The sequence below is a fragment of the Sturnira hondurensis genome, unplaced genomic scaffold, assembly GCF_014824575.4.
Source record: "Sturnira hondurensis isolate 20B ecotype Veracruz unplaced genomic scaffold, ASM1482457v3 Scaffold0015596, whole genome shotgun sequence".
NCBI lineage: Eukaryota > Metazoa > Chordata > Mammalia > Chiroptera > Phyllostomidae > Sturnira > Sturnira hondurensis.
This window is the reverse complement of record NW_028088227.1, coordinates 11,539,247-11,558,525: the sequence shown is the minus strand read 5'-3', so window position 1 is coordinate 11,558,525 and position 19,279 is coordinate 11,539,247. Positions and strand designations below refer to the sequence as shown.

Sequence of the window (19,279 nt, the reverse complement as noted above, 5' to 3'; positions counted from 1 at the left end):
TCTACCTAAACACCAGGAGGCTGCCAAGATGAGATGATAAAGAAACATGTTCCAAACTAAAGAACAGAACAAAACTCCAGGAAAGGAACTAGACAAAATGGAAGCAAACACTCTACTACATGCAGAGTTCAAAACACTGGTTATAAGGATGCTTAATAAACTAAGGAGAAGAGGAGATGAACTCAGACTGAACTTCAACAGCATAAAAAAGGACATGGAAACCAAAAAAAGAACCAGTCAGAAATGAAGGACACACTAACTGAAATGAAGAAACATTTACAGGGAATCCATAGTAGAGTGGATGAAGCCAAGGATCAAATCAGTGAGTTAGAATATAAGGAAGCAAAAACCACCCAAGTGAACAAGAAGAAAAAAATGAGGATAGCGTAAGGAGCCTCTGGGACAGTTTCAAACATAACAACATTTGCATCAGGGGGGTGCAAGAAGGAGGAGAGAGCAAAACATTGAAAACCTATTTGAAAAAATAACAAAAAACTTCCCTAACCTGGTGAAGGAAGTAGACATCTAAGTCCGGGAAGCACAGAGTGTCCCAAACAAGATGACCCCAAAGAGGCCCAAACCAAGACAAATCATAATTAAACTGTCAAAGGTTACAGACAAAGAGAGAACCTTAAAAGCAGCAAGAGAAAAGCACTTAGTTCCCTACAAAGGATCTCCCATAAGATTGTCAGCTGATTTCTCAACAGGAACTTTGCAGACCAGAAGGGGATGGCAAGAAATATTCAGAGTGATGAAAAGCAAGGACCTACAACCAAGATTACTCTACCCAGCAGAGCTATTATTTAGAATCTAAGAGCTTCTCAGACAAGAAAAAGCTAAACAAGTTCATCACTACCAAACCAATATTACATAAAATGTTTAAAAGGTCTTCTTTAAAGGGGAGAAAAAAGATAAAAAAATATGAACAATAAAATGTAGTAAGTGCATATGTGTCAGCAATTGAATCTAAAAAACAAAATAAGTGAACAAGCAGGACCAGAAAAAAAAATAAGGCTGCAATATGACTTAGCAACCCTCTTCTAGGTATCTATCCGAAATACTTCAAAATGTTTATTCATAAGGATCTATGTACCCCTTGTTCATTGCAGCATATGCTTGGTGAGTGTATTCTGCATTTAACAGAGACATGGCAGTCGTGTAGATGAGTTTGGCATCCAAGAAGAATAGTTTAAAGACAAGGATCTGGAAGTCACCAGTATACAGAGCTGGCTGCTGAAGCCATGAGTATTCACTTAGACACAGAGCGTGCAGTTTTTCTCTAAGTATGATCCTTCAATCACTTAGGTACAAATACCTTGAGTGTATTTGTTAAAAGTGTAGATTTCTGGGCATCGCCCAGGTCCACAGAAATAGAATCTCTGGAGATAAGTCCCAGAAATACAGAGTTTAACTCCCCAATTGATTCTTATGCAAATTAAAGACTAAACATCACTGACAAAGAAGGAGCAAGAAAATGTGTAACAATGACTTTGAGTTTATTAGATATGTTTCTAAAACAAGAGTAAACAAGTTCTGAAGAAGGATGGTAAGGACAATTAAGAAAGTGTCTGGTGGGTCTTTTAGCAAATCTAAGCCACTACTATAAGGTGCATTATTCTTTTATGTACCACAAGAAAAAAAGTAGGAGACCTCTTATATAAAGCTGTAACATGCATTGTAGGATCAATGGAAAATAAACCCACAATGCAGAAAGGAACGAGAAAACTTGAAAGAATCTTTCAAGTATTGGGCACTGGGTAGGGCGAATTTTATCCAGAAAACAGTCTTATATAGTTTTGAAGTCTGAATTCACACTACCAGTGGGGTGAACACAGAAACAAAAAACAACCCTCCCATTGAAAATGGTCTCAGGTTGATAGTAGTGCAAATGACTGGTAGAGGCAAATGCAAATCCTCTCTGAGGTAATCTGACTTCAATCCAGGCCAATACAAAATGTACCCCTCCTTTAGAAAAAAAAAATTTAAATGTGGAAAAAAAAGTCTTAGAATCAGTGAAATACAGTAAACTGAAGGTACACCAAGCTATTCTGAATGCCTAGACACTCTGGGGTGGGGAGGCCATTTTCTGGTTCTAAAATGTACTCATACATAGTCTCATATAGATGTTGATTTGTTTTTTAAAATAACTATGAATTAAAGGCAGATTATTAAAAACTCGTTTCCTCCCCATTGCATCTATTTTTAAATAATTCTTCTAAAAAGTGTCACTGATAAAAAGACAAAACAAAAATAACCCACCAAATTAAGATCAGACCACTTGTACCCCAGAGTTTATGTAAATGCTTCAATATTCTCTGGGATTTAGCAAACTGGATTACAAAATTCAACACAGGCCCTGGTAACTATCCAGATACAACAAGGGAAGAGCAAGCTTGGCTCCTCTTCAGGATGACGATGTACAATTCCAGTCCAATACTTGGCGTTCCTTCTTTCAGTCACAGGCCACAAACACACTAACTTAATGTTTTTATGATATTTAGGGTATTCTGTTTCTTTGTAAGTAAACAACAGTTTTTCAACAATTCCACCATGAAAAAATGGTTTTAGCATTTTTATAATTTTCCAGCAAGGCAATGTATTCCTAGTTCAGACATGCATTTTCCACCTTTTTCAAGGGTAATAACACAAACACTGCACAAATCACACACCATAGCTATTCTGGGATCATATAAAACTGTAGTATCATTGTATAGTAAGCACATTATCCACACAGATCATTAGAGGCCTAAAATAGCTTTAGAGTGAAAAGAAGCACCAATTAATCATTGTGGAGAGTGCCGTAATCCAAATTTAGAAATAAACCAGTTACACAACTGACCGCTGCTAGCTTCTCCCTGCTTTGAGTGGGTAAGTGTCTTCAAGTACCTCTCACAGCACTGTCCCATCTACAGCAATCAATGTTAAGAACTCAAATCTGATCCCCACTCTCGCCACTCCGGCAGAGCACCTCTTTTGCTCAGATTTTTCCAAGAGCAGTATGTATGTATGTATGTATGTATGCATACGAGTATAGGAATTTTGTAAGACTACAGAAAGTGAAGTTTCCCACATACCTATCTATAATTTCATATTCACTTTCCCATAGAAACAAGGAAATAGTGGTTTTATAGTGTCACTGCTATTCTAACCATGTTATAAAAATAAGGTTTCCATGTGGATCTGTGGAAAAATCGACTCTGAATGTCAGTGTCAATCTACTAAGTAACTCTTAGAATGCATTGTTTGTTCAGTTTGTGTACTATATAATAAGTAAAATATTTTAAAAGTGCCTAATAATCCCATTATTCAGAAACTCCTATTAACATGTGGACAGGCAATGAAACAAACAGCACAGAAAAGCAGAAGATAAACTTACTTGATTTAGTGTTACAGATAACCACTCTGGTAAACCTGACTAAATGGCACAAAAGAACTGTAGTGTATCTTCAAAAGTGCCTAACAGAATCATAAAATATAGCCAAGTTATTCAATAGATACTGTAATAGTTTCTCATTAACATATGAAATAAAGATGGTTCATTAAAGAGTAAAATTGAGCAACAGAATTCAAACAATTGGCATAAAATTATCTTGGAGCAAGAGACAGAATTTGTCTCATATGTTTTAAATGAATCAAGTCTAAAAATAAAACATACCACAACAGAAGGTCTCACAGCCACCATCTGTCCCTTCCTGAACAGAGGAATTTAAGAAAATGCAACTAAGTTGAAACAAAACAAGTGAGGGCCAATGAATAATGCCTGGTGTCAGAGAATCCTCCCAAGCACTACTGCTTATTGGTGGGGCTTACATTTGAATTCACTGGTATGGTGGTGGTAAGAGTTCCAACTAGTTCTGCAAAGTTATTCTAATTAGTGCCTTAACATCTCCATAACTTTCTCTCTATATAAAATAAAAGGGGTGATTTAAGTAATCCCCAAGTTTTCATCTATTTCTAAAATTCTACTGAAAAAAGGCAAACATGAAATTTTACTGAAGCTTCTGCCATAATTCTTGAGTTATAAATCCCAAATAATAGTACTTCTGTCTTTACAGTGAATAAATACTCTATGAATACCTTGATGATCTTTACTTAGACAGCCTAAGATTTTAGAAATTGAAAGAATACATGTTTTAAATTATTTCAGCAGTTATTTACAACAGTCATATTCTAAAAAGACTTAACTTATTAAATGAGATACAATAAAATATAAAAACTATAAAAAAATTCTGATAAAAATATTTAATATAAAATAGAAAATTTCCCCTCCAACCTAAATACAAAAATACTGAATACATAACATTAAAAAATACATAGCCAAGCTCAAATGCAAAAAAAGGAAACATCCAGATGCGAATAAAATAAAGTAAAATAAAATAAAAAGCACAACACTGAAGCCACGGTGGTAAATGGGAGCTGGGTTTTTAATTTTAGAAATAAGATTTATTAAATGTATAAGTCTAATTTATTAGATTTAGAAAAGCTGCATAATTCCTTAGGGAGATGTTACTTATTAGAATTGAAGGTCTGTCTTCACAGCTGTGTAAAGTATTTCAGAAAACATGACAGGCTAAATTGAAAAATGTAGCTTGGAAGCATAAGTAATTAAAATTTATATAAGCTATTACATGTTTAAAAAAGAGTTAATCTCCTACACTTAACTAATTAACCTGATAATAATCAAAGAAAAAAATCAAAAACCTTATTTCCATGTAAAACTACTAGATCTGGAAACTAGTAAAAATTTTAAGTTAAACTCAAATGTTTAGGAAATACTAAACTTAAAAAATTATAGTTTTAATAGAACATTAATTAAGACAAACTCAAAGTATTATTTTTCAAGAACAAAAGTCCACCTGAGACACCAAACATACCATTTGAAACAAAGATGCTCATTGCCAGTACTACTCAATACTGAACTGGAAGTCTTGTCAAAGCAATAAAAGAGAAAAAAAAGATGGATAAAGATTTAAAAGGAAGAAATAAAGTTCTTTGTAGGAAGTATGATTATCTACACAAAAAATCCAAGATAATCTGGATAATCTATATAAAAATGTAATTTTAAAACATATTCATCCAATAATCAGAAGCCAGAAGAACCACAGTGATAACCCCAAATAAAAACTTGTAAATCTCTGTGAAAAGATCAAGGGGAAGGGACTGCTCTTCTAGCTACTAAGATTTATTACACAGATGTAGTAATTAAAACAGATGTACAGGCACAAGGTAAGACAGAGACTACTGGACCAGAACAGTCTAGAAACTGACACAGACATAAATGGGAATTTGGTAAATGAAAAAGAGGGCATTTTCACGGGGAAAGGATAAACTATTCACAATTCACATGGAAGAAATAAACATGTATCTCTACCCCCTGCCAAACACGAAAATAAATGAATACCTACATATAAACAACAAACATTTAACTCTTTTAAAAGAAAACGTAAAAGGTTTATTACAAACACTTACCCAATGGTACAAACAGGAAGAGTGATCAAACAAACTATGTTAACATTAAAATTATATACAATAAAAGACACCACTGACAATGTTCAGTTTAAAAATCAACATACGTAACAAAAGATTAGTATCCAAATTATAGAAACAACTCCTACAAATCATGAGAAAAAGACAAACAGCTCAATTAGTAAAGGAACAAAAGACAAGAGCAGTAGCTAACAGATGAGAAAATATAAATAACCAAAAACCAGAAAGATGCGCAACTTCAGGAAATGCAAAGTAATCAGGAAAATGCAAGTTAAAACAACAATGAAAAATTATCTCACACCCACTAGTTAACAAAAACTTTAAAAAAAATGTCAATATTTTGCAAGAATGTGGGGAGATAAAAATTTTCATGAACTGATGGTAGGAGTGTGAGCTTGTAAAAAATTTTGGAAGACAATTTTAAAACTGTGATGCTGTATATACCCTGTAACTCAGAAATTCCACTTTTCGGTATTTGTGAATGAACCCTAGAGAACATGACACATGTTAATTCAGGGAACCCCAAACCCCAGAATTTATTAAAAATTATGTATTTATTCTTACATATTTAAACTTCCATCACCTTCAAAGTGTTCTTTGTTTGATGCAATAAACCTATTGAGGAGTTTTTCCCACTATTGAAAACAGTTTTTGAAATCACTGATTTTGGTAAGTTTTATTGCTTCTGCCATTTTTGTTTCACCTCTTCCACACTGGCAAGATGCTTCCCTTTGAGGACTTTTTCATTTCAGGGAAACAAAAGTTGCTAGGGCCAGATCTGGTGAATATAATGGGTGGGGTATGGGGATCATGCTGTTTTGGGTCAAAAACTGATCAACACTCAGCATGGTGTGGACAGGTGTGCTTGTAAATCATCTATCACAAACCGGACAAACATGGGCAAAGAGTCTTCAAAAGTAATTCACTGAAGCAGAATGCAGCCTCTCACAACAATGCCAGCTGGTACACTGATACAGATGAATTCCTAGAACATTCACCCAGTGGGGGAAGCCTGTACTACAAGGGGTCTGCTCTCTGAAAGATAATGCCCCCTTGTACAGTGATTTTCATTGCAGGCCTTGCTTTTTGCAACCAAAAAAAAAAGAATAAAAAGTAATTTAACAGGGGAATGCATAAATTGTGTCATATTCATAAAATGAAATACCATATGCCAGCTAAAATAAGGAAAATTTACATTTAGCAACATAGATAAGCTCTGAAATTATATTATCAAGTAAAAAAAGCAAATTATAGAATGGTAGGTATCATAGATGTCTTTTATATAAAATTCTTTTAAAACACAAAGACTATATTATGGTACCAAGGGCACTTCCACACATGTAATTTTTTTATCCCATTAAAAAAAATAACAAATGAGGCAAAATGTTAACATTTGTTCATTCCAGGGGTAGGTGAAAGGCTGTTTTTTATATTATTCTTATTTTTCTTTCTGTTTGAAATATTTAACATATTTAAACAAATTACACAAAATTTAAATATCTTGTATATATGTATATACTCACATAAATAACATGGATAAGGAAAACAAGAGAAGGAAAATAAGAATGAAGATAGCAGTGAGATTGGCTAATAACATTTATGCTATAAATTGTGTATATATGCTAGAGTTGGCTCACAAATCTATCAATAAGGAGAAAATACAGATTAAATAACTTTATTGTTTTAAAAATAATGAGAAATACACAAGAAATACTGTTGGTTTATACATTCTAAGCACATTCCAGTAAATATGGATACACCAAAAATGGAAGAACTAGAGAGAATATTATGAGTAAACTTGATTTAAGTGGTTTTTTCATGAAAGACAGAGAAAATAACATGAAAAAAGGAGAAAGACTGTATTCTGTAAATAGAATGTATGATGGTGTTTTAGCAGGAGATCTCTGAAAGGCTGAAAAGAAGATAATTCAAATCAATTTTGTGAAAGAATGAATTCAAATCAATTTTGTTAAGAACATCTTAAAAATAAAGTGTAAACAATCAAATCTAAAAACCTTTATGATTCATCTGAGCAATACATTCATCCACACCAAGGTGCACACATAATATTGGGTTGGCCAAAAAGTTGTTTGTTTTTTCATTTTTTCTGTAAGATGGCTCTAGTAACCCTTGTCATTTTTAACTTTAGAAACAATTTTGTTAGATTGTAACAGCTGTCATAGCAGCATGCATTTAAAAAAAACTTACCAACATGGGTGAAGTTTTTGTGTAAGTATTTTAATATTGAAGATGGAAGAAAGTACACAAATTCTCAGCATATTATCTGTTATTTCAAGAAAGCTAAAAACACACCTAAAGTGCAACAAAAGATTTGTGCAGTGTAGAGGAAGTGGTTTGTGAAGTTTTGTGCTTGAGATTTCTTGCTGGACAGTGCTTCTTGGTCGGGTATAACAGATGAAGTGGATAGCAATCGAATTGAGACATTAATTAAGAACAATAAACATTATACTACTTAGGAGAGAGTCAACATACTCAAAAGTATCCAAATCAAAAAAGTTATTGTTGAAAATGAAAAATGTTATTTTCTGGAATAAAACATATGAACATTTTTGGCCAACCCAGTACTTGGTTGACAAGTTGCTAAAAACACAAGCCAAAATAAGAGAAACCAAGTAGTAAGCATTTGGAGGCAAAATTAGTTAATGTTACTAAAAGATGGACAATTAGGAAATTTTCCTTTAAAAACTAAATTGAAGCCAGTCATTATATAATACTGGCTTCAGTGTTTCACAGTATGAGGGTAAAACTATTAGAGAGAAGCCAAAGGTAGATTTTTGCAAACCTGTATAACTAGGCAGAAAAGTAGCAAAGAAAAGGCATTGTGGATAAATAATAGGGTGTTTCAATTGAAGAAAATATTCCTAATTGTAGGAAGTCTCCCTAACAATTTGCATGTTTATGGTAACAACATGCTGAGCAGCACTGAAATGGGCCTGATGTGTTCCAGATAAAGCTCACCTTGGCCCCATCTTTAGCTGACTTCAGGTCTCTTTTCCAAGGAATAGTTTGGAAGAACAATGGTTAAATAGCTGTAAAGATTCAATACACCGTTTTCTTTTTAACCTTTTAATATTATTGATCAAAATAATAATTTCAGATTCAGCTGAAACTTTAATCAAATATAAATAAATCTAGGCACAGACCTTATACATTTATTTTTTAAAATTTTTAAAAGATTTTATTTATTTATCTTTAGAGGGGAAGGGAGGAGAGAGGGAGAGAAATATCAATGTATGGTTGCCTCTCATGAGTCCCCTGCTGGGAACTGGCCTGCAACCCAGGCATGTGCCCTGACTGGGAATTGAACCACAATCCTTTGGTTCGTAAGCCCGCACTCAATCCACTGAGCTACATCAACCAGGGACTTATACTTTTAATAGAAAATAATTCAAAAAGGGATCATAAACCTGTAATGCAAACCACAAAACTTCTAGACAGTAACATAGGAAAAGATCTAGGTGACCTTGGGTTTGCTAATGACTTTTCAGATATAAGACCAAAAGCACAATTCATGAAAGTAAAACTGATAAGTTTGCCTTCATTAAAATAAAAAACTTCTGCTTTGTGAAAGCTTGGTCAAGAGAATGACAAAACAAGCCGTAGACTAAAAGAAAAATATTTGCAAAATACACATATCTGATAAAGAACTTGTGTATAAAGTATACAAAAAACACTTAAAATTCAACAATAAGAAAATGAACCAACTAATTTTAAAATGAGCAAAATATTTGAACAGATACCTCACCAAATAGGCATATGAAAAAATGTTCAACATTATATGTCATTAGGGAATTGCAAATTACAATGAGACACCATTATTTACCTACTACAATGACTCAAATCCAAAACACTGACAACGCTCAATGATGATGAGGTTGTGGAGCAACAGGAACTCTCATTCACTGCTGGTGGGAATACAAAACGGTACAGCCACTTTGAAAGACAGTTGGGAATTTTTTTTCTTTTTTTTAAAAACATTTTATTTATTTATTTTTTAGAGAGAGGGGACAAGAAGGAGAGAGTGGGAGAGAAACATCAATGTGTGGTTGTCTCTCATGTCCCCTGCTGGGGACCTGGCCTGCAACCCAGCCATGTGCCCTGACTGGGAATCGAACCAGCGACCCTTTGCTTCACAGGCCTGTGCTCAATCCACTGAGCTATACCAGCCAGGGCAGTTGGGAATTTCTTAGAAAGCTAAACATATGATTGCCATACGATCTAGCAATTGTGCATCTATTTATTTATCCAAATTAAGTTGAAATTTTAGGTCCATGGAAAACCCGGACACAATTGTTTATAGCAGCTTTATTCATAAATGCCCCAAACTGGAATTAACGAAGATATGCTGATAAAAGTGAATAAACTGTGGCACATGCATATAATGAAATATTACTCAGTAATAAAAAAAGAAATGAACTATAAAGCCATGAATAAAGATGGAAGAACCTTAAATGTGTAATATGAAATGAAAGAAGACAGTCTGAAAGGCTATATACTGTACGACTGCAACCATATGACATTCTGGAAAAGGCAAAACTATGGCAACATTAAAAAGATAAGTGCGTTCCAGGGATTCAGGAAAAGGGACAAATGCATGAATACATGAAGCACAGGGGACTTTAGGATAGTAAAACAACTTTGCATGATACTGCAATGGTGGATACATAGCATGCATTTGTCAAAACATATAAAATGTACAACACAGGGTGACCCCTAATGCAAATTATGGACTTTAGTTAGGAAAAAGAAAAAAATCTAGTCCAATTCACCCCATTTCACAGATGAAGACTCTGAACCACAGAAAGATCAAGAGATTTGCCAAAAGTTATACAGAAAAGGAAGAGCGCAGAGTATAAGCAACCAGTTATTACGGATAAAGTTCGCAAATGGAGCTGTGATGGGTGTCAGGAGTCACTTTAATGCCTTGAGGTGGACTTGTTAATGTTTGAGCTGGACTACCATTAACAGTCAGACTGTTGAGATGTTCTGATATTAGAACACATTAAACACAATAAAGGTATAACACTACAGAATTCAGCTGAAGTCGATTCTTCATTTTAAAAACAAATGTAAAGAAGCTAGGCAACTGGAACTGATGAAATGGCACCACAAGAAAGCAGAAAGCCTGTCTTTAGGGAATGCAGAAGAATGAGCGTTTGAACTCTAACTTGGTATTTGAGCTCTATACTTGGCACAAAAAAATCTGTAATAAGAAAAAACCTCCTACACTAATATCCCCCATTTACTGCATACCCAGACTTTTTTCGAGGAACTGATAGAGCATTGTAAATAGGAAAAGAACATAAGTTTTGTCAGAAGGGATGTTTTCCTGTCCTGGCTCTTCCATTTAAGTAGCTATGTGTTTTGGTGAAAGTTGTTTAAACTCTCTGGCCCTCAATTTCCTTACTTGTGAAAATGGGGATAAAAATATCTACTTCATAGGGTTATTATGAGGCTTTAAAAATTCCACATACATCATGGCATAATACAGGCACAGAGTAAACACACTGTGCATATTAATCATTAATAATAATAACTATCAGATTGTGTGTGTATATATGTGTTAAATAGAGATCCCAAAATTTTTCTGAATCAGATAGGACACAGAAAAACAAAGAAACACACAAACAGAAGAAATGGTGCCAACCACTTAAGTGCATTATATACATCATTTTATGGAGTCTTCTATTTTTAAAAAATATTTTATTTATTTATTTTTAGAGAGAGGGGAAGAAAAGGAGAAACTGGGAGAGAAACATCAATGTGTGGTTGCCTCTCACGTATCCCCTACTGGGGACCTGGCCTGCAACCCAGGTATGTGCCCCAACTGGGAATCGAACCAGCGACCTTTTGCTTCACAGGTCTTCGCTCAATCCACTGAGCTACACCAGCCAGGGCTATGGAGTCTTCTTAAAAAATACATTATTTTATGAGGTAGTCAGCCAGTGGGTCAAGTATTTGAGGAACATCTGCTACGTGTGAATCACTAAGGCCTTGGGAATATAGTGGTAAAAAAAGACAAAGTCCTTGCTCTTGAGGAGCTTATATACTCATGTGGAAGAACACACAATAAACATGGAACATATAAATACATTTAAGTGGATAACCGAATTACTCTGAAAAGATTGTAAAGTGTAATAGGTGTTCTATTTCACCTAGAATGGTCAGGTTAAGACAGGGTAGGGATTTTGAGATGAGTCCAAAACAGCGAGGAAGATAATCACGTGATAATCCTAGGCAATAGTACGGTGAGTAGAAAAAAGAGCACAACACATGCAAAGATCCTAAATTGGGCACACTCAAAGATCACAGCTATCACAATGGATAATAATATGTACTGTAATTTAAAGCTGAGGAGCCCTGTTGTGAGCATCATTCCGATTCCAAAGGGTTGCCCATTTGATCCCTGGTCAGAGCACATACAGAGGCAACTGATCTATGTTGCTCTCTTACACCGATGTTTCTCTCTCTCTCAAATTAATAAGCATGTCCTTGGGTGAGGATTAAAAAAGAAATAAAATAAAAGAAAGAAGAAAATGGGGTTTTAGAAAGATTAGCAATCTATAAAATAAAGAGCAGAGGCACAGATTTGAAGGTCTAACTCTAAAGTCAACGGTCTCATGGAAATGCTATGTTACTTCTCAAAGTTAGCAAAACATCTTAACCTGCCCTCAGCCATGGAAAAATCCTGTTTCCCAAATGTACTTATGATAAATGTTTAATCACAGCATCATACACCTGAAACTAATATTGTATGTCAACTGTAATTAAAAAATAAATTAAAAAATTAAAAAATCAGTTACAACTGTTCCACTTCCTTATACATTTCCCCTCAAGATTGTAAATAGAAATGTACTTACAAAAATTTACCAACCCAAAAAAGTTCTTCAAAATTCTATAACATTTATTACTTTATTGTTGAAGCAAAAGTAAGGCAGACATTATTAAAATAAGAACTCTAGCCATGGCTGGTGTGGCTCAGTGGATTGAGTGCTGGCCTACAAACCAATCGGTTTGACTTCCATCCTAAGGCACATGCCTGGGTTGGATGGAGGTGAGGTACCCGATGGGAGGGCGTGCAACAGGCAGCCACACATTGATGTTTCTCTCCCTCTCTTTCTCCCTCCCTTCCTCTCTCTAAAAATAAAAAATAAAATAAAATAAATAAAATATTAAAAAATAAGAACTCTAAATCCAACAGTGTAAGACTATATTACAGTAAACAAAATGTTATGTGATTGGTTAATTAAGTTTCCCTAAAATACACATTCTTTTAATATCATATAGATATGCTAGTGATGATTTATGGTGTTTTTAATCATTTCTATAACAAAGCTGAAGACAGAGTGCTTGCTCAGAAATATAATCTCTTATGCTGCTGTTTTAGGAGTAAAATCCTAATTGTCATTTTTTTATTTATAGTAATTTTCCCAATTAAACCTTAAAGTGCAAAACGTTATTAAAGCTAAGTTGCAAGCTTGAGAAAACTGTAAGAATCTTATTACAAAACCTTAGAGAATGCTAACAACAATAGTATTTTTCTCTTCAATGATAAAGCATTTTATAAATATTTCATTAATCTCAATCAAATTGAAGGACACATTAGTTTATATAAAGATGCTCATTTAAAAAAAATACTGTTTCCTAAGAGCCAGTTTATGCCAAATGCTAATCTAAAATCTTTGCAAATATCTGATTAAATCTGCACACCAGTCCTGGGAAGGTAGGTACTATCCTCCTTTCATAGGTAAGAAAACTAAGACTATCTCATCTCCCACATCCAAAATTAGTGAGGTGAAACAACTGACCAAAATCACACTGCCAGTATGAATACAGCTGGAATTCAAATCCAAGTTTCTGTGACTCCAAGATCCACAGTCTTCTCACAATTTGAACCTCTAGCTACACTTCACAACAGCTGGGGTTTCATGTACAGAAGCTGTTCAGCAGTACTAAACATGATTAACATATTCAAACCTGGACTTAGTATCTTTCCAGCCCAAGGCTCAGTGTACTCAGTATAGTTCCTATTCTGATTAACGGAAGGAGTTACTCTTCAACTGATAAGTACTCACCCCAGGCATTTTCATTTTTTATCTCCCACATCCAAATAGTCACTGAATGCTGTGGATTCTACCTCCTTCTCTCATTATCTGTCATACAGACCTTTAGCTACTACGCTATCTCTATCCCTTACTGTTAAGGGCCTATAATCCACAAACACTGTCTTCTTCCTAAAGGGTAGTTCTTAAGGGCAGCTTTTTATGTATGCTGCTGTATACTTCGTGTCAATCACAGAACTTGTCCATAATAGCTTTCCAATAAATACTGAACACAAGGAATGCAAATATCTAGCTTCCATACCTCCATTCCCCTGCAAGTGCCATGAAAAAGGTCCCTGATGAATTTCTGATAGGAAAATTGCATTGTTTTCATTATTAAAACTCAGATTCTCTGAGGTTGACAATGGAAGAATATCCACATGCAGAACTTACGAGTTAAATCCATTAGTTTAAAATGCTCTTGCCTTGTAATTATGTGAGTCCTTTATGTCTTGATACAGCAAAGATAAAGTTATAATATTTAAATAAGACTTTAGCAAGGCTAGAGGATAAGAAAAGAGAAGTGTAGGCACCAAAAGGAAACTAGGCAGTGAGTCTGAAAAGTCAGGATTTTGTCTCTGGGGCATTTAGACTCCATTCTATCTCAGCCCCTGATCTACCTTTCACTGCTGAGCACTGCTTAAGCTCCCACCACATTCCCTCCTTAGAGACTAAGACTAGGAAAGAGAAGCTCAGAGAGATCCTGACATCTATCCATCCCCACTGAAATCCCTTTATCCAAGTCACAGCTTCCTGACCTGGAACCAACTTTTCTTGGTAAAGATGGAACAACAGAAACACCAGGCCTTTAGGAGAGACTCCAATCCTCAGGCATCGTCATGATTTTACCCTACAGGCCACCCCCAAATCAATCAATCTTTACCTCAATACAGCATAGCAATTCAATATTTATATGGGAATATATGCCAGATGCATATATACTATACTGCAATAGGGACTACTAATATCAAACCATCTAGAAACTTTAGCTTTCTAGACATGTTGGTAGCATTCTGTATATTTACCAGCCATTCCTTTTTGAAGTTTTCAAATACTTTGGTGGTTGCCCATCTCCTAGTTACTGTCCTCTGGTTAATTTCAGACTACCCTGGCTTTTTTCCTATTCTGCATTTTCTACATAGCCAACAGCAGTTAAGAGTTAGCTTTAGATCAATTCTACTTTTTTTTAAAAGCTATGTGAGGATAAAAGTATATGCAACACATTTAACACAGTGCCGGAAACATAGTAAGCACTTTGGCATAGTAACATAAAAGCAAAATAAAACAAAATATTCCAATAGGCTGTTTCCAAACACATATCTCTTGTTCCGACTTTGTTGCTGAGCTCAAGATCAATGTACTCCATACGATGCAGGACCTAGGAAAACTTGGAAATAAGATTATCCTCTGAGAACTAAACTATAAACCAGCATACTCGTATAATGGACCAAATCAGCTACCTGTAAAGTTAGCTGACAGACACAGAATGGCTCTGACCACAAACTAGGCTATAATATACATGCTTTAACATATTTAAAGAAAGAATATTTTCATCAAAAAGATTTGTCAGGAATGAAAAAAGAAAAAAAACAACTCAAAAGGCAAACATGGAGGCAAGTAAAGCTCTACTGTGGCAGTTCTCAAAGCTCATGTAGATGGAGGGATAGGGATGAATTTGAGGGGTATTTGGGAGATAAGATTTAACAGGACATAGTAATAATTTGACTACAGAATTAATTTGGCCACAGATGAAGGACAGGAAGAAATCGATAATGCTTAGGTGTCAGATGATCACAAGTGAACGACGGTACTATCCTTAACTGAAACAGGAAACACAAAAAGGTATCAGATTCATAGGCGATGCTTGCATTTGGTTTTAGGCATTTGAGTTTGAGGGCCTTTTGAGATATTTAAGAAGAAATATCAAGGAGGTAGATATATGAAGGCTGAAAGGGAAGCTGGATGGAACTATACAGTTAATAGTCATAGACGGCGGTGAAAGCATGGGTATAGATGAGGTCAGATTCAACTACACAGTGAAAAACAGACTTAGTCTTTAAAAGTTAAAGACTTTTAACTTTTGCCCCCCTTTGTGGGTCGGGCAAAAGATGATGTGCCCAGAACAACAAGAAAGGAATGGCTTTTTTGTTCATCTGTTTTAAGAAATCATAAGAAGTTCTCATTTTTTAATTCTATTTTAAACTGGTAGCATTAGAATGTAGCAAAACTTTCCAAATAAGACCAATTGTTTGAAATTATAAATCTGGTCAAGGATAGGTCACTTTGGCCCTGGCTGGTGTGGCTCAGTGGATTGAATGCTGGCCTGCAAACCAGTCACCAGTTGATTCCCTGTCAAGGCACATGCTTGGGTTGTGGGCCAGGTGCCCAATGGGGGGTGTGCAAGAAGCAACCACACATTAATGTTTCTCTCCCTCTCTTTCTCCTTCTCTTCCCTTCTAAAAATAAATAAAATCTTTAAAAAAAAAAGGATAGGTTGCTTTCAGCATCTATTTGGACAATTGATAGTACCTGTCTCTTTGCAGCTTCAAAGTACACCAATACACAGAAAGGTACCCTTCCCAAAATACACATGATTGGGCTTATTGCAGTTTCCTGAAAATACTACCTCTTTCTCATTTCTGGGCCTCAGAAATGAGGCTGTTCTTCTCTTTGCATGGAATGAGAATTTCCCTGACTTTTCAAGACTGGGCTAAGTGATCTTTTTAGCCATCCCAATGATATCATGCAGTACTGTAATTATATGTTTAACCATTCATTTCTCTTAGATAGGTAGGCGTTGTGTCTTTTTCACTGTTTTTTTTTTTAATTGTAACAAGTATTTTTATTTATTTATTTTTCCCAGTTTATTTTTTAAATATTTTTTTATTTAATTCTTATTCAAGTACAGCTTTCTGTCTTATATTCCCAACCCTGCCCGCCCCCCCATGCTCCCCACCTCCCTCCCCTTTCTGCCCCCCCACCCTTAGTTATTGTCCATGTGTCCTTTCTACTTGTTCATGCGAGTCCATCCCCTTTTCCCCTATGATTCTCTCCCTTTCACTGTTATATAGTACCCAACAAAGCTAATTTTTTTAAACACATCTATTCTGCAATGTGAAGAATTAAAATCTAATTTGGTTATCAGTTAGCTGATGATCTTTCAGAACCACAAATTTCTTTAAAGGAGTGATTTAAAAAACAAGCAGTACTTTGTAAACAAATAGTTGAATCCTTTAAGTAAAATAAATTTTCTTACGGGTCTTTTTTCACATAGTAACCTTAAACCCTGGAAAAATTCATGCCAAGGAATGCTGAATCTCATACAACATGGATTTGACAACTCGCTTTCCAAGCCCTGCTTGGGATGTCATTTCATTGAACAAATAAAGCAGAGAACACCCCTCGTGCAATGTCAAAGGTGCAATTGCACTGGTGTGCCCTCATTTACCCCGCACGAGTCCACCAGAAAGGGCGGAAGCAGAGGCAGCATCCTGCTGACCTGGCCCTTGCCGTTTCCCTTGATCCTGCGGCTGGCCACCTTTTCTACATCCTCGCCTAACACACCCTCGGGCTTGGGCACCTGGACTAGTCTTCCCCACGCAAATTACTGGAAAAAAAATCCCTGGACTAAGGAGGACAGCCCTAGATGGTTTCGTTTCCAAAATCCCAGAAGAAATGGAGGAAGGGAAAATCCTATCAAGGGAAAAGTGGCAGCCAAGCCTACAGTTCTCTCACCAAGCCGACGCTCTGAATCTCGGGGCGCGCTAACGTTGAGTAGCAGGCCGTCACAAAAGACGTTGCCGAAGGTCCTGGTGTCTTGTAGTTTCCGTGGCAAACCTAACGCGCCCGCAGCCTCAAAAACTACATTTCCCAGAAGTCAATGAGATGATGCCATACCTTCTTAAATTAGGGGTTTCGCGTAATAAAGAGACCGTCAGTATTTTTAGGCTAATCTTAAAATTAGGTTACGTTTTTTCCAGGAATGTGTCTTAGCCCTCTTTGCTGTGCTTGCTTTATCTTTGAAAGTTACAGTACTTCAACTCACCCTTACTTTTTTTTTCTCCTCCAGTTCACAGAATCCAAACGCCTAGGCACAGAAATCGCCCCTCGGCGCAGGCTGTCTTCCAAGGCGCATGCGCCCTTCTCACCATCACGCATGCGTAGCAGCCGGCAACCGTTGGCGGTTGTGCGCGGACTAGGGGTCCGGAGGTAGCGTGCCGAGGGCGGGGCTTTTTCCAATGGCTTTGCCTCAGCGGGTCGTGTCTGCCTGGGCGGGGAAGAGGGCGCTAGGGCAGGGACAGCTCCTGGTTGTGCCGGGCGGGGAAAGGGGAGGGGCTGGGGGTGAGGACCCCATCTCCCCTCCTTGCCCCCGCCCTGTGGGACGAGCCCCACTGATGGGGCTGGGCAAATGGGCGGGCTCTACACCGAGGGCCCAGCGGCTCTGCCAGCGCCGAGGCCCAACCCCGCACTCGAGGATTGCGGGGCGGCTCGGTGTTCATCTGGATTAAAGGGTGGTGGACGAGGACGCAGAGATCGGAAAAGAAACAGTATCTGCTCCAGGGTCTTGAACCGACCGGGCAGGTGACACTTTCCTTACTCGTTGCTGCCGAGACATCGACTGCTGGAAGGTGTTGCCCTCAGGAGCTCCTTGATCTTCGGCCTTGGTGGCCAGTGAACCCGGGTTCGGCGAGCTTTCCCATCCGGCGTCCAACCCTCCGCCTAGGCGCAGGGAGGAGCTGCGAAGGGCGGGGACTGGTGCCGGGGAGGGGCGGGGTGGGAACGCTCCGGAGAACTAGGTGGCTGCTAGACAAAAAAAAAAAAAAAAAAAAAAAAAAGAAAGAAAAAAACCCGAATGGCTGGAGGGTGTTCAACTGTTACCAGCCTTTTTGGGCAGAGCACGGATTTGACAGCTCTACAACGTGAGGATATCCGCTGATCCTGCAAGTCGGAGGCAAACACTTCCCTGTCCCACAAAGCCAACACTCTAAGGTTTCAACTTTACAACTTTTTTTTTCAGTCTGATCAGAAGACTGCCACTTCGTGTGGGAGAGGGTGAGTTCTACCTTATAGATCGTTTCAAAGACATCAATATAAAAGACACTCTGGTTTCAAGTGTCACCCAGACGTGTGTTCTCATGAAGATTCTATTTCTCTGGTTTTATTCTTAAATTTCTCGTATTAAAAATACAAAGTGTTTTTGGGGACATGCTAAAAGGCAACTGAAGACTGCAAAGAAAAATCTCCAGTTGTCATGGCTGAAGGAGAGAATGAAGTGAGATGGGATGGACTGTGCAGTAGGGATTCAACTACTAGAGAGACAGCACTGGAAAACATTAGGCAAATCATTTTGAGAAAAACTGAGTATCTTCGTTCGGCGAAAGAGACACCTTATTGTCCATCAGACGGGCTTTCAAATGCTGTTTCTTTGGATGGGTTGAATAAGCTTCTTGCTCATCTGCTGATGCTCTCTAAAAGGTGTCCCTTTAAAGATGTAAGAGAGAAAAGTGAGTTTATTTTGAAGAGCGTCCAGGTAAGGAAGAGCATTATTATTGCAATTGTTTATAAAGTGTAGTGAAATTTTACTTGCACTTAACTTTGTATTTACTTCTAATAAGTTGTTATATGAGCTCCTATTATGAGTTCATTCTGTATCTTAAATTTAGAGTGTT

At 36.8% G+C, this 19,279-nt stretch overlaps 2 protein-coding genes across 4 annotated transcripts in view; one reads left to right on the top strand and one right to left on the bottom strand.

Annotated features, from left to right (window-relative positions):
- The window catches only part of CEP57L1 (centrosomal protein 57 like 1), a 58,463-nt gene extending 40,682 nt beyond the window's left edge, over positions 1 to 17,781 (bottom strand). For 2 of the 3 annotated variants that reach the window (XR_005069254.1, XM_037065009.1), the window contains exon 1: positions 17,346 to 17,781. The gene's annotated coding sequence lies outside the window, so the exon portion shown is untranslated. The remainder of the gene's footprint in view (positions 1 to 17,345) is intronic. The other variant, XM_037065010.1, reaches the window with a different exon arrangement.
- Positions 17,782 to 18,339: 558 nt separating this feature from the next.
- SESN1 (sestrin 1) overlaps positions 18,340 to 19,279 on the top strand; it is a 109,827-nt gene continuing 108,887 nt past the window's right edge. Inside the window, exon 1 of the mRNA XM_037065007.1 lies at positions 18,340 to 19,140. Within this exon, the coding sequence (XP_036920902.1) occupies positions 18,862 to 19,140 (279 nt within the window). The 5' untranslated portion in view covers positions 18,340 to 18,861. The remainder of the gene's footprint in view (positions 19,141 to 19,279) is intronic.